General features: G+C 43.0%; 1 protein-coding gene across 1 annotated transcript in view; it reads right to left on the reverse strand.

The window, feature by feature from the left end:
- The window catches only part of CCND2 (cyclin D2), a 41,668-nt gene that overhangs the window by 17,243 nt on the left and 8,454 nt on the right, over positions 1-15,971 (reverse strand). The window contains exon 5 of the mRNA XM_035545974.1: positions 6,771-6,919. Within this exon, the coding sequence (XP_035401867.1) occupies positions 6,771-6,919 (149 nt within the window). The remainder of the gene's footprint in view (positions 1-6,770; positions 6,920-15,971) is intronic.

Here is a 15,971-nt window from a genome sequence, read left to right on the forward strand (position 1 = left end):
TCTGCCTGAAAACCCTTCCCCTACTGCTGATGCAGGGGAGGACAACAACTTTTGTCATTTCAGGGCTGCAACCCTGAAAGCTGGGCTCTAGAAGGAAGATGTGTGCACATAAACCTCATTATCGCACAGACTGAACCTGGCCAACTTATCTGGCTTATCATTTTACACAGTTTCTTCCACAAGCAATTGCTAACCAGCTTAATTTTAGATCTAACCTTGCCAGTTTTTATCAATGATATAATCTGAACACATTTTTAACATGAGATAATCATTTCTGTGTTTCAGTGCACTTAAGAGGTTGGAAAGGACCTGCGGAGGGACCTGCTGAGGTCATTTAAAATAAGCCTTTGCTCAAAGCACGTACATAACTATGTTTTAAAGATAACCCTAATTCTCACTAATTTCTGCCTATAAAATTCTGTTCCAAGGTTACAGGGAAGAGCTCATCTACCTACCACTGCAGTAGTTTCTAAAGCACCTTGGAATCCTCAGTATACTTCTCCTCCATGAGGAGATCTGGGGCACAACAGAACATGCAGGCAAGGCAGTCTCTGGACAGACTCAAGGGAAATGCAAGCAATAACCAGGTTAAATCATGTGTACGTGTGCCATGATTTATGAGAATGCTCTCAGGCAAGGCCAGAGAGGCAGTTTCCAGACACATGGCTAGGAAGCTGACACACTGAACTGATGGCTGCTCTTCCAAGGAGGTGAAGAGAGATTTAACCAAGGCAGGTCTGTTGCAAGGCAGAGTATTAACCTCAAAGTCTCAAAATGCCAGGTTTATGCCCTACCCATTCAGCTATCCTTCCTCATATCCCGTAATTGTACACAGCAGGAATGCTCGTATCCTCCTCTGAAGCAGCTGGCTCCACTGGGAACAGGATACTGTGCACACTGGAGTGCTCGTCTGGGATGCTTTGGAAATTCGTGACTTCCTGAGTTGTTTATTTTTCCATTGCAATGATCCTCCAAGAGATGCACAGGGAGCTTGTGTGCTTCCTGTGAGTAGCTCTGTTAACTCTTTGCCTACCAGCCTCTTCTCTTCAAGAAACAGCAAAGGAAATGTTCCCACCCTCTGGCAGGAAAACAGATCACACTGTGCAATCCCCATCCTGCAGAACTGCATCAAGCTGTGCTGGACTCGATCTTATCAACTCTTTGGGACAACAGTTATCAGAAAAGGCCATTCAGATATGCCATACAGAGCCTATTTTCGCTACTCATAACACTGATGAGCATTCTCAAACTCCTCCAAGAGTTACTCCCTGATGATTATTTTGGTAGGTGAAAGGAGTAATGAAACTGAGGTTTACATGGGCTAGCTGTCACTGCCTCTTCAAGACTGTGATTCAACCTTCAACAAATGGCTCGGGGCAGCTATTTATCATAAATCACTGTTATCATTAAAACGATACTGGCATGATGCCTTGTACTACTATCTTGTCTGAAGCCCAGAGCACTACTTTGCATTCATACGAGGATAATCATCATCCATGTGTTTTTGAAATAAACACTAGCATGTTGGTTCTTTGCTTACCCAGCAGCAGGGTTCTAAATTAAATGGTGTTTATTAGTAGCATATTTTTGGTCTAATTCTTAATGAAACACCCATTAAAAACATTACAGCACTATATGCCAAACTCCACTCTCAGTTACACCAGTGTAAATCTAAAATAACTCCATTGATTTCAGCTTCTTGGTTTATGCTGCTATTTCCTAGCAAACAGATAGCACCCTCAAATTATCTCTGTAGAACAGTAAAAGTTTAGAAAAGCTCAGTGCAGCTTAGTTACAGCAGGATTTCATTATCATTCTCAAGAGTATGTTTTCATACGCTTGCAACTTTGAAGCTGAAATTTTTCATATGCTTTACCTCAGAGAGCGACATTTTTCTTTAAGTTCATGAAAACGTCCCATTATGTGTTTCCACGCTGTGATCTCTCTCTCTCAACACTTCCCCCACCCCCATTTGCTGATGTGGGTTTTTAAGACACCTCTTTGCTCCTGAACAACTCAGAACTAGTTTCAAATATCGGAAGCATCCAGGGTGGCTAGTTCAGGAAATGTCCCTGCATTCCTCAGAGTTCCTGGGCTGAGCAGCAGGAAAGTTCATTTTATTTACAAGCTGAGCTAGGAGGTCAACTGCAACACAGGGGACCCCATAGGAAACACCATGGCACCCCTCGTGGGGCAGCAGAACTCTGCAACGCTCTGCCCTCAGGACCTGCTCGTCGGGAAGATTTTCCTCCAGCCCCGTGCAGTATTCTGTGGTCTACGAGGAGGCACAAGGGGCACAAAGGCACAGACTTTTCCCCTGCAGAGCTGTAACCCCTGCGAGTTACCTCACTTTTCCACTGCATGATGCTCCTGAAACCTCCGAGCTATAGATTCTTGCCCTTCCCTAACCTCCCCTTGAAAACAAAATCATTCATACAGTGACGATGAATTAATTGTGTTGCTGCAGGAACAGCTTTCAGCCATCAGAAATTAGGAAGTGAGAGAACTGAAGCTTTTCATTCAACTTTAATTAAGTGCCAGCATAAAATATAGTACAATAGTCTTTACTCTTCGTTAACACAGCCTTGGGTGACTCTTACACAATCCAGCCAGTACATTTTTACCAACAATACATTTTACAGCTGTGGCTGATATTACCACCTATTATTAAGACTGCCTGATACTTCTTTGAGACCCTGTTTTTCAGCTATTTTCAGCTGTTTATCGCTCCCTTAAGCTTTAACAGGTGGGATGAAACCTTCCAGCTCAGGGCCTGATTCCAACAAAAATGTCATGGGAAAAATATCTACCAAAATATTTCCAAATACCTGGCTAATGAAAAATACACTATTTTGCCCAAGTTAACAATTCTTGCTCACTTTGGTTAATCTGAGACTTCAAATTTTGCAGGAGACAGATTCTGAGTTAGGGCCAGCTCAGCCACAGTGAGAATCCTCCAAGTTTGGCCACGTGGAAGTATCTTGAAAAATTAGAGCAATCTAAGTTCTTTAAAGACTTGATTTTTTTCAGTGACTAAATTATCCAGAAGCTCCTTTTGTACTGAGTGTGCTTTGACTTGGAGGCTGAGTGAGAGTCTCCATAGAAGTCTGTGCTGCTGTGGGCTGAGACTAGGAGCAAAGAGAAGAAAGCCTGTCTCTACCCAGTGCCGACAGACTCTTGGAGAGGATGTGACTAGTAAAATGCTAAGAGTTCTTTGTTATTTGGGGTGAGTGATTTTTTCTTTTACCCAAAGGCATTTAAGCTTAGCCAGATTTGGGAAGATTTTCAGCAGGATGGCAAAAAGCACATTTCTGACAAAAAGCCATCTGCTAAATTTCAAAGAAAAAGCCTGATGAATTTTTCAATGAGACAAATAACATCTTTTTTCTTCTAAACACTTAAGAACTACTAAACTGTTCTGGCAGGTATTTTCTTTCAGAATGAAACAATCAGGATAGAAAAATTCAGCATGAGAGATAAAGTTTGCCCAATTTGCAAGACGTTGCAAAAGGGCATTACATTAAGAAGTATCAGGAAGCCTGAGAAAGCTTCAAATATCTCCTATAAGAAAGAAAATGAGCTTTAAATGTATATCCATAAATATCAAATGAAGAGAATCCAGAAAAAAACTCCCAAGACAGCAAAAAAAAAAAAAGCCATATATTCCCCCTCCAACATGGTCTTGTGTAATATCCTTGCAACATTCTCTGAAAGTTAATTAAACAGGGGCTCCACCAAACCAAGGAGAAAGAAAATTCCACCAGAAGGACACCCTACTGTGACTTTTCATTTGTCTCTACAAGCCTTTGCAGACATCCCCGGTACACAAACAGAGCATGGGAAGAGCCAGCTTCTACAGCAGCTGGGATCCTGATTCAAGGAGGGCTTCACAGCAAGGCACCAGCCAGTAACCAGAAAAAAACACATGGAGAGGTGCAGTAGGAAAACCTGTGAGTTTAATCCCTACCATGACAATCGACTGTGCAAGCAAGCAGCTGCATCTAGCCTCACTGGAGTTTCTAAACATTATCTAAATACGCCCCATGCAGCATGAACTGCAAATTACCCAATCTAAAGGTGAGTAAGGACCAGATTACTGCGGCAAGGGCTGCATCATAAAGTGATGCTCAAACCTCTTTGCTGGCAAAAAAAGCTGGTGAGGGTGGTAAATTCTCTTCCCTGTTATTGTGGAATCTAGGTACAGCCAAGTACTTTGCCAGATCCCAGTGATGCAGCCTTTGTGGCCCACATGTTGAGCTTGCCTCCCCTCACCTGAGTATTGTCAGCTGCCTGTTGTCTCTGCAAGCCAAACCTCCTGTCCATGCTGAAAAAGAGCAAGGACAAAGATCCTTGTGGTTGCAAAGAGAAGCTCTTAGAAGACATGAAGAATGACCTTGAACAGCTCCCTGCCATCTCCAGAAAGACAGAGCCCAGTTACTCAATGGTTGATCAAAAACCCACCACATACATCTCAAAGAAACACATCAGCAGGGCTACCCTGGCATCTCCCCTCCAACAAGCGGAGATAGTATTAAAAGTTTATCTGGAGCTCACCAGTATGGGGAACGTAGTCTAGTGATGGAAAGATTGCATCTGTATAGCTCTCTGACTCTGATCACGCAGGCTGTTCTTAGAAACTGAGCAACTCCCCCCACCAACTCCAAAACAACAAATGATCCTTCCCTCTTTATGCTCAATCAGTTCCAGGATGGGTTTTGAAGTAGGGACATAAACAGTTGTGTGGGCATCCATCAGCAAAAGCAAGCATGAAAATAAGCAGCAGCCAAGGAGCTTCAACAGAAGCTTCAGCCACGAAACAAAATTCATATGGTTTTGCTGTGCAGCAAACAAAATCATGGCAGTGGGGCATCAACCCCTCAGACATCCCATGGCATTAAGACCACTGATAATTACACAAGAAGCTCTCAATGGCTAGCACCAACTGTTTTCCATATTATGTGGACATTCACAAGTATGGCCAGAAGCAGCACCTGTGTTAACAAAATCTTAGTATCTCCATAACTCCTGGTCTTCCTCTGCCCAGTTTCTAATGTCCCGCTTACATCTATCCACTTGATGTCTAGAGTCCTCCCTGACATTTGCTGGATACAACACCAAAACTTACCGTGTTTCATCCAATCAAAAAACATCCAAAGAGAAAATTTCAGTCAGCCAATAACTGCCAATATCAATAACTGGTAATTCTTGTTTTCCACATATATTAACTAAATGTAATAGATTTACTCAAGCTAAAATAGAACAACTGTACAAATGAGCACTGTGCAATTACTCGCATCAAGCCATTCAGTCTTAATTGTTATATACGATTTTTCTTGTATGTTCGTGCTGCTTCTTGCAATATACCAGCGCTATTTCTGTGACCTTATGAAACAGGTGCAAAATGGCAAATCACCTGTGTGAAATTTTCACTTACAATGAAATGAGTGTTCATTAAATTTCTGCATATACTTGACATTATAAACATTCAGAATTGGAAATGTTCCTTTTTCTTTGCAAAACTCATTTCCAATCAAAAGAAATGGGCAGATCCAAAAATGAGCTTTAAAATTAGGCTCAATCTGATTGAAAGAAAAAAAGAAATTGTGAAATTCCCTTTTTGTCAAACTGGACTATTCCTTTTTAACCAAAATTCAGAACGTTTGTCGGAAAAAAAAAAACAAACCTTCTTTTGACAATGGTATCACAGATCTAATAATTGCACAGGGTATTTACTCTGCAAAGCAAAAGCAGTAAAATGATTTATGGTTAACACATGTTAAGGCTGACACATTGGAAATTGATACTTTTATGGTAAAAACGCATTATTAGTGTCCTGCGTTTCATAAATTCTCGCTCAATTTCTTTCTTTTTCTGTGTATTTCACTGTGGCAGAACTTGTCAGCTTACCGGGAGGTGAAGCTCCTGATTATCCCGTAGTGCAGCATACAGTCTACCCGCAGCCACCCACCAACACGGCATTACAACTGGAGGGAAAGGTGCCCTGAACACTCCCTTCAGTCCTCTCAGCTTTCTGCTCAGACTGCCAAGCAGAGCTGCCTGGTTTGGGTTTTTCATAGGTACTCACCAGAAGCTAAACTCACTCGTCAGGAACCACTGAACTGCCATCAGATTCACCTCTCCTACTGATAACCAAATTTTCTGACAATACAAGAAATTCCCTTCAGGGGGAGCGCTTAGCGAGGTTATAGACAGAAACCCAGATGGCCAGGGTTGCACCTGCCTCATATTTTGCCAGTGCTGGAGGATTAGATAAGCTCAGAATTCACTTCCTTTAAGTCAAGGATTTTTAGGAGATGGCTCAATGAGGGACAGACCAGCAGTTTCAAGGTTGAGAGCACAGGACCACTGTCCCTGTGTTTACCTTATGCCACCAGGGATGCCGTCTGCCTTCCAATGCCATTGCCTGGAGGGCACTCAAGGTGGCTTCCCCACTATAGCAAGTCTGAGCATTATTCACGGTAGGCAGAGCGGGTCCAAGCACTCAGACCAGCCAAGGCAGAGCAGGCTCTACCCTCACAGCTGCTGAACAAAGCACGAATGAAGAGTGATTCACAGGAGGCCAAGGAACTCTGGACGTCCAGAGCACTTCCACCAAGGCACTGGGCCCACACCTACAACCTGCTCTCTCCAGGAGCTATTCCCTCCATTCACTCCAGTGGGCTTTCAGGATCAGACCCCATTTGATGGATGGCCCAGTTTTCCTCAGAGCTCTCAGAAGTGAAACAAGAACAGGAATCCAGGACACTCACCACATCTGTGCTTGTGATCTTGGCCAGGAAGTCTGTTAGGCTGTCACCGGAGAGTGAACTGTCCCCATCATCGAGCTGAAGGCCACAGATGGCTGCTCCCACACTTCCAGTTGCTATCATTGACGGTGGGTACATGGCAAAGTTAAAATCTGCAAGAACAGATCCGGGAATTAGTCCAAGTCTGGACCAGAAAAGCTGCAAAACATCAGAGGCAATCAACATAAAAACCACACCCAAGAATAAAAAACAGGGAAGTAGAAGAAAGAGAAAAGTGCCACTCTTTTTGGTCCGACTGAGCTCATTAGTCACACTACTCATCACAAGTAGTCAAAGGAGGTGTAACAGATCTACAAATTAAGATGGAAATGCAGCTTGGTCTTTTATTCTCACTGATGCATAAAGTAAACCTGGACAATTTTTAATAGTCTTTTCTTAGTTTACAAAAAAAAAGGAAAAAGAAGAGGGAGGCTTTCTGTAATTTATGTCAGAAATTTGGGTCTTGGTCACACTAGAGCTCTATGTACAATCAGAAAACGAACTGGAATAAGGTATCACAAAGGACTGAACTGAGATTTTTTTTTAATCACGTCAATTTTTAAAGACTTAATTAATTCCAGCATTTAACAAACTGTCCGGGAAAGAGATTTTAATTAACAATTCATCTTTACTGCTCTATGTTCAACACCTTTGCAATTAGTAAGCAAGAACACTTACAGCCCATAGCTATATGATCAAAGAAAAAACAAAGATCACATTTGTCATTACTACTACTTTTTAACAACCAGGTTGAAAATGCATTTCAAAAGTTCTCACACATCTGCTGAGATCAGGAGAGAAATGAAAATAAAACTGAATGCTCTTGTGACCTTTCTAAGGCCACTTTATGCTTTTTCATACTGTACAGATGCTTGGTAACCTGTATTTCCTTTACTAAACACCATTCCCAGATTTTCTAGGTTATAAATATCTTCCTAAATTGAAACTTGATTTGCAAGTTGTTTGGTTCAACAGTAACTCATTATCAAACCCTTCTCTATCACTTTTCGATTGTACGGACTGAAGGAGAAAGAAGAGAAAATCCAAGTATTTCCCAAAATTTTAAAATAATAATAATCCCAATAAAAATATAACAGAAATGCTATCAGTATATTCACTCTATTTATACAGACATATCACAGAAAACTGCCCTTCCGTTAAGGGCACATCCCAAGTCTCCTCTCTTCAGCTAGCACAAATTCTGTAATCCTGCTGATTTTTGTTTAACCAAAGAAGTTTTAAACACACAGAGGTTTCTTTCTCAGTCTCCCAGATGCTGAGAGAGCAGACACAGGAATAGATCTGAAGATGGCATGTTCCTCTCCAGGCTGTAATATGTACCTGGGATCCAAGAGGAATGCAGAATTCACCTAAGACTGGAACTCTTGTCATATCATTCAACCATACAGACTGGAGGAGGAATGCTAGAAGCGGGGAGAGAAAAGGGAGGAGCTGAAACCCTCACACAGACTTATCTGTCTCATGGAGCCACTGGGAGATGACCACTTGCAAGCCCATCACTGCCCACCACTGATGTCCCCATGTCCTTCCTCCCAGGAAAGCTCAGCAGACATCACACACAGACAAACACTTCTGAATGAGCAAATTCCCACAGACAAAAACAATTAGTGTGGACTGCTATTATTATAAAAATAATAATTTTACACTACTGTAGTAGTAACCCACTGTATGTATAAGAAAGCAAATGGCCTTGGAAATCATAATAGTGCCCAAATTAACAACTAAGTCATCGGGAAAGTCTTGACCCCCCTACTTGTCAGTGCTGGACATTGCCTGGTAAATGCTGATCTCAGCATGCATCACAAATGACGCCACCAATGTAAAAGGAGTTACACTTCCACCATCAAAATCAATCTTTCATATTTACCTCATGTGAATTTATACTGCAAGGGAGAGCCCCACCCAGCCTGTAAGTGGGTGACCAGGGAGAACAAATAGTGCTACCCGATACAGAGCACATGCACTCTCAGCAGGAGCCTGTGCTATCCTCAGTGCCTCTGCCTGCTGTTGTGGTTATTACTGGGCCAGACCTTGAGAGCAGGCCATAACCACAGTGGGATTTTAACCAGAACTCACCATTTCTTCTTTCATCCTGCTTGAAAACGGATGTTCAAAATGGCCCTTGTTTTGTGCTATGCTGCCTCTTTTCTTACTCACTGCTACCTACTGGGAGCCCCAGGACTCAGCTCTGGGTGACTGTTGCTGTAGCTCATTCCTGTGGACTAATCCGGTAGCTAGCAGCTCCGTGGAAGAAGAACGGGCCACCAGTTTACAAAGTCCAACATGAAAACCAGGAACAGTTCCAGGACTCCAATAAAGAGGCGTTTTTGTAAAGCTCGTAAATGTTTATGTGCTTTAATTACTGTCCAGAGTCTTCTCCCAGTCCATGGAGCAAGTAACAAATGTTTGTAACATTTTAAAATATTCAAACAACATTTATGGAACAGACTTAGCATCCTAAAAATCTGTTCCCACACAGCAACTCATGAGCAACCCCACTAATTTCTGTAGAAATGGATGAATTAAAGAAGGATGCATCTCCACGGATCTGTTTCTACCCTTCTACATACTGCAACTGCTTGGGTTTAGCTCTGCTAGGAACTCTCCTCAACTGGGAACAAGGAGTTCAGGCCCTTTGACTTCAGCATGTTTCACCTCCATTTACAGCACAAAGCCATGGGAACTAACAGTGCTCCTGGGTGATACCACAGGGGACAAAGCAGGCTGTGGCACAATGCTTGCTGAAGTACATGTGAGCATAAAATGAAGAAGACAAGAAACACGGCAAGTGCAAACCCCGTGTGCTTATGGTGGCGTGAACGAGGCTGCAATTGACTAATGTGGCCATAAGCTGGAATATAACTCCAGCATTTGGTTTTTGGACATACCAAACTGTGTCCTAATTATGCATGGGAACTAGAGACCTACCAGTGGCCATGGATTTTCCATAATTTACCCCTCCTTGCCACAATTTTTTGGGAAGACGTGGTTATCTTTTGGAAAAAGATAACTCCAACAAAGTCTGGGCAGTCCATACAGAAACTACAATGCAGTGGGTAAGAACAACATGCCTCTGCTCCCACCCATTGTGTCTGCAGCTGGGAGAAACAGATCCCCTTGGAGGCCCAGGTGGACCCATGCCTCACAAGTGTCCTCACAGAGCAGCTTCCCCCAGCTCTCAGTGGCCAGCAGAGGAGATCGCATCAACAGGGAGCTCCTAGGTCTCACACCCAACGCTCGTCACAGCCCAGGCTCGATGAGCTGAGCGAAAAACACGCATTCAGCCTCCCCTCTGCACTTCCTTGCCTCCTAGGGGCTTACATCAGGACCTCCACATTATTCGAATGCCGGTCTTCTCGTGGTTGATTTTATACCTACAAGTTATGTACTCCCAGAAACCGTCTTCCTAGGAAGCTGAATAAAGAGCCACAGTGCCCCTGCCAACTAGCACTGCTGTAGGTCTGCTTCCACGTGGGGTCACATGAGAACGTTTCTATGCCCAATAACCTTGTTAGTTCCCTTAATGTCATTCATAATGCAAATGAGACAGCGAGCGAATGGCCAGAGGCCCAGAGTGACTAAAGCTCAGCATCCAGAAAGTCTTACATTGCCTCTAGCTCTAAACTAACTTCCCTCCATAACAAGCACCATAAACTTGGCTATCAAAGCTACACATGCCCAGTCTTTGTTGTACAACAGGCAGTGATTTGTATCACTGGCTCCTATTTTTAGCATATTAATTAACTACTGCAACTGGTGAGGCAAGTGTCTCCAACTGGAGAGTGTGGCGCCATTGTCTGAAGTCATCACCTCATCTCGCGCTATTGAAAATCATGGCAGTGACCCTCCTGCTGATATGAATTTAACCTGACATGCCCACAAAGGGATGGGGGGTGGTGCACCAATTTTGTGCACATGGTTCTCCACATCACCCTGGACCCTATTAGTGTGGAAAGAGCTCATTGAAAGAAAAGAAGCCACATTGTGCTGGGCCACCTAGAGGGTTGAATAGAAAAGGCTGAGGAAAAGAGCAGGCAGTGGAATAAAGGCCGTAATTAACATATTTCCATATTCAAGCAAAGCAATAACTACGTGAAGTGTTTGTCAAGGTGCAATGAAAGCATAAATATTAAACACCATATCTGAGTGGATGCAGAACCCCCCTCCGAGTCTCTTACATTCCATCAAGAAATTTAAAACAAGTTTTCTATATATGATTTCTCGATTATAAGCTCTTGTCCCACTTCCCACATGATAACAGCCAAAACTCACCATCCTCACTCATAGGCAAAACTGCCCCCAGATTTAAGTCCAAAGCTTGCCTTGACATTTAAGAAAAAAAAATCAAAATAAAAGGGGGAAGAGAGAGAATTTAAAACATTTGAGACATATACTTTTACTTTAAATTCTTGCTGGAGACAATGAACCCTGAATTACAAGGGCAATGTTACAAAAAGCACTGTACACCTGAAGCAAGGCTATGGCTATGGACCTACGTGCAACCCTGGTTAATGGGAACCCAGAGCGTTCACTCAAGGTACAGCTCTGGCTCTTAACTTTGCTGTGATTTATGCAACTCCATAGCAAAGTACGAAAGAGTCTCGAAAGTCAGAGGGGTAGTGCAACAACACGTAGCCTAAGAGAATAAGAACATGCAAACACTTCAAGGAAAGAAATGGGTTGTTAGAAAGCAGGACTTGTTTTGCCTTCTATTTCCAGGCAATAAATGCCATGAACCATCCCATCACCATTTCCATGCCACCTTTTTGCGTAAAGGATCTTAAAAACTTGGGACCAACCCTGCACAACCCCACTGACTCCTACAGGTAACTTCAGTACTGGAGGAAAAAAAAAAAAAAAAAAAAAAGCAAATACAAGAAAGTGCCATTTGAAACACAGCCACCTCTGGACCAGACAACCAGAGCAAATTCAGGGTACTGAGGACAATCAGCACTCTTCTTTCAGACGGCGTACTCTGCACCCAAGCTAGAACTGACAGCCAGGGCAGGAATGTATGCACATGCCAAGATCATTTTTCTGCACGTGCAGCAAATGTGACTGACGGTCAGGTGCTAGGACCCTGCACGCTACAGCTGAGCTATTTTGCTGGCTCACTCCTGCAGGCAGATCCAGTGGACTTCACTACCTCTGAGCCAGGAAAATGAAAGGTTGACAGTCAGACTAAAGCAGGAGAGAACGAGAGGCAGGAACCCAGAGAGGTCCTGCAAGGGGAAGCCATAACTCGCAGCCAATTAAGGAAAACTGCCGGAAGGAAAAGAGCACTGACAAACACCCAGGCTGGACATGCTCCGTGTGCCAAAGCCAGGTGGGAACTCCACCTTCTCACAATGATCCCTGTTACTGTTCTGGTTGCAGGTTGCTATTTTAAAAGCCAGTTTTCATCTCTAGGATTTGATAGAGGTTTGTTTGCAGACCTGCAAATGCAGAATTGGAAAGCGCTGCCTAGAGGAAAGCAACGCTTCTCAGGGGGCGCATCACAGGGGGAGGAAAAAAAGGAATGTTATCTCCATCAGGAGAACACAACAATGACCCTCAACAACATCAGTTTATAAATTGCTATTTAAATGCTTATCAAAATTTAACAGCCCAATTTCATTCAGCGTCAAACGTCACACAGCCGATGATTTTACTGTGAGGACAAGCATGGATCTTTATTTTAGGAGGTAAGTTTAAAATAAAGTTGTAAGGGAAACAATATAAGTCACGCATTTAATTCTTGCCTGTTTTGATCCAAATGCATTTCCTGTGTTCACGTGTTAATCCAGTTGGCTTTAACTGCACTGCCCATTTTATCTCTTACTCCTGTAATTCTGCGACACAACAATTTTTCCCAATGTTAACAATTTCTGCTTTTAAAAGCAAAACCAACTGACTCCTTAGCACTTCAAAAAACAAAAAAAAAGGTATACCAGTGCCAAGAATGACAAAAGAAAAAACTATCAAGTAAAATAGGATGCAGATGTAAGTGCTTCTATCCATTGAGTAGGTGGCAGGGAAGACACCTAATTCTGTTCCTGGGCTACAGTAAGGCTAAAAAGATTGGACTTTACACTTTGAAGTATCCTAAATGCTAACGTTATCACATAACCTTCTGACTGAAGTATAGATAGGAAAACTTGTTGAACACTCTACATAGAAAAGTATACAAGCACTCAATTCAGCACACTGATTAGCTGCAGATTAAATCATAAACTATTTCTGAACAACTATTTGTACTGATTATTATTGCCATTTGTTCTACAATTTCAATAAGGTAGCTTAATCAAGATCAGGATTATATTAGCACTTGAACCATCAAAAGATCAGATGTGCAGCTGGTAGGAAGAAGGACAACTTATCTTACAGCCAGGAAATATACTAGCTTGTATCAGCAAAGGCTCTCTTCCTCAATTTCATTCCACCTCATCTTTCCAGATTTGTTGGGTCCTACAACTTAAGGAGCGAGCCTGCTCATATGAAATACTCCCCAGGCCCTGCCTACTTGCTAATGGAGCTGTGATGGCTCTTGTGTCCTCATTCTGCTGGAGAGCTTGTTATACTGATATTCTCCCAGGAACAAGCAAAAGCCTTCTTTTGTCTGGCAGTAAAATCACGCGGATTATTTTTTCTTCTGACACGTGTAATGCAAGAAGCATTTGTGCAACCACCATCACTTTACAATGCGTATTTTCCTTCTATGAGATTAATGCATCTAACAAAGCCTCTGTGGACTTTTTTTTTTCCCCTCTGTGAAGAACAGGTCCTGGCTAAAATGCATAGCACACCTTTGTCTTCCCCACAGACATAGCCAAGTAAGTCTTACATTGGCTGAAAGGGTAAGGATGCATAGCACATTGCCCAGCAGGACTCCTGAGGACCAAACATGCCTCTTGGTGTTACACAGCATTCTGTGTAGTTACCCTCTAGATCAGCATGGCTATAGGCCTCACTGTGCAGTCTTTGCTTATACAACACTCCCATTGACTTCCACAGAACTTCTGTCTGAGTAAGGATCCCAGATTTGGCCCCGAAGTTCAAAAAAAAAAAAAAAAAGCTTTCTCAGCTTTCAAATATAGATTATTAATGTCCCAGAAACAGTGGGCAGAGGTTTGGCACACAGTACAAAACTGACTTAAAGCTGAAATTTTCCTCCTGTTTCTTAGGCTCATTCTAGACAAATTTTGAAAGCCACCAGTCATGAGATGCTGCATTGTATTTGTTATGGCAACATCTCACCTGCCAGAGGACTCAGCTGAAGCACAAAAGAGAATGTGCAAACAACTGAGTCTAGGGATCTACACAGTTGCTTTCTGTCTCTGCAAGTCCACGAAGCTTTCTGCTTCCAAGTTTTCCATGCCACTTAAATAAAACACCGAGAACCTCCTGGGATTAGTCTCTCCATTACTGCTTCTGCCCAGAGAAGCACAGCTCCTCTTACTGAATCCTGGTTTGCACAGCCTCTCCTCCCTCAAAACCCATTCTTTTGTAGGTCCTGAGACAAACATATATATATATATACCCTGTGCCAAAACAGTGTCACATACGGCCTCCAACAAGAGAGCGTAACTTAAGGAAGCAGTCAAGCATCTGCAACTCTGAACAACCTGGAAGAAGAAATGGAGTGCAAGCTGAAGTCAAGGAAATAATGAACGGTCCTCCTTCCATCTGCAGCGTGGCATGTTCTGCATGCAGCTCTGCAGCCAGGGCATTTTCCTGCTCCTCCAGGAGTGACTCCATGACTTGGAGAGCAACACACACAAGCAAATGGATGACCCCATAGAAACATCTCCAAACTGTGGAGTGCTATGGGAAGAGACAGAGGTAAGCCCATTGCAGGACAAATGAATAGTGAAAAGCAACAAACAGACAGGAGGTAGGGTAAGAACAGCAAATGACAATGACTTAAGAGAGCAAAAAGAAGAATGGTCTCTTTTGGACAAGCAGATAAACAGGATCCTCTCAAGCTGAAAAAGAGGTAAGCATCTGTTTTAACAAGCTATATTGTAAGGGCAGGGAGTCTTGCTGCACTAACTTTTTAGTGCCTTTAAAATCCACAGGGCTCCTGAAGAAGAGTTTAGCTCACATAGGTAGCCACCAGCAGGGTAAGAAAACAAATGACACTGTGAAAGACGAGGGTATGTCAGCACGTATCAGTCTATACGGTGTCATCGTGCAGTGAGCGAGGCAGCTTGAAGAAAGCTGTCCTATGCACAGGCAATTCCCAGTCAAGAGATTGTGCTCTGCTCACTTGCCAGTACCCTGTGTACACAGCCACAGCTCTGCAAGTACAGGCAGAGCTGGGCCGAGGGTGGCTCCACTTTCAGATCCTTCTGGTGGAGAACGAGGCTTCAGAAAGTGTTACAAGGGCAGGGCAGGGAAAAGAGAAAACTTCTTGTTCAAGGAATAAGCTTCTGTCTTGCTTAGAAGTAATAAGTTCAGATGGAACCAAAAGCAAGGAGGGATATGTTCCAGTTTCAGTCATGCTCATGTGAATCATTACTCACTACAATGACAGGGGAGAGGCTGTGGATTTATATTCATGCAGCTTGTTTCAGAAACCGGGCTTGAAATGAAGACAGACAAACAGAGAGCACCAAAATGATAAAACATGACTAAGAATACAAAAGAACTGAGTGTCTTCTCCTTTTGTGTAGTATTCAAACAGAAATCAGACTAGAAATCAATATTAAAGTGATCCTAAACATCCAGCTCAACCCAGCAACCCATCAGTGCCCCTTCCCAGAACTGTTAATGGTTGCTTCCATCTCTGCTGACATGAAGTCTCACAGGACTGAGACCACAGCTGGCTCTGCAAAGGCAGGGAACACTTGGGAATTTCTGGTATAAAGCTTTTGCTGAAACCAAAACGGAGCAGTAGGTGAAGAACTCAAGGTAGGGGAGAAAAGATCAAAATATGTCAGACTTTACACGACACACTAAAGAAGAAAAAGTACTTGAGAGCAGAGTAAAGCAACATTGAGATGAATCAGGAAGTAAAAGAAGAGACACTGCCATGCCCAAGACTAAAGCCATTAGCCAGCCAGCAAGGTCAAGTCTGGTAACACTGAAGAGCCAAAACTGGGCTAAACACATGCATGGAGGGAGCAAGGAAGAGGCATCCACATGTCAAAGGAGGTCATCTAG

This window comes from Cygnus atratus, chromosome 1 (assembly GCF_013377495.2).
Source record: "Cygnus atratus isolate AKBS03 ecotype Queensland, Australia chromosome 1, CAtr_DNAZoo_HiC_assembly, whole genome shotgun sequence".
NCBI lineage: Eukaryota > Metazoa > Chordata > Aves > Anseriformes > Anatidae > Cygnus > Cygnus atratus.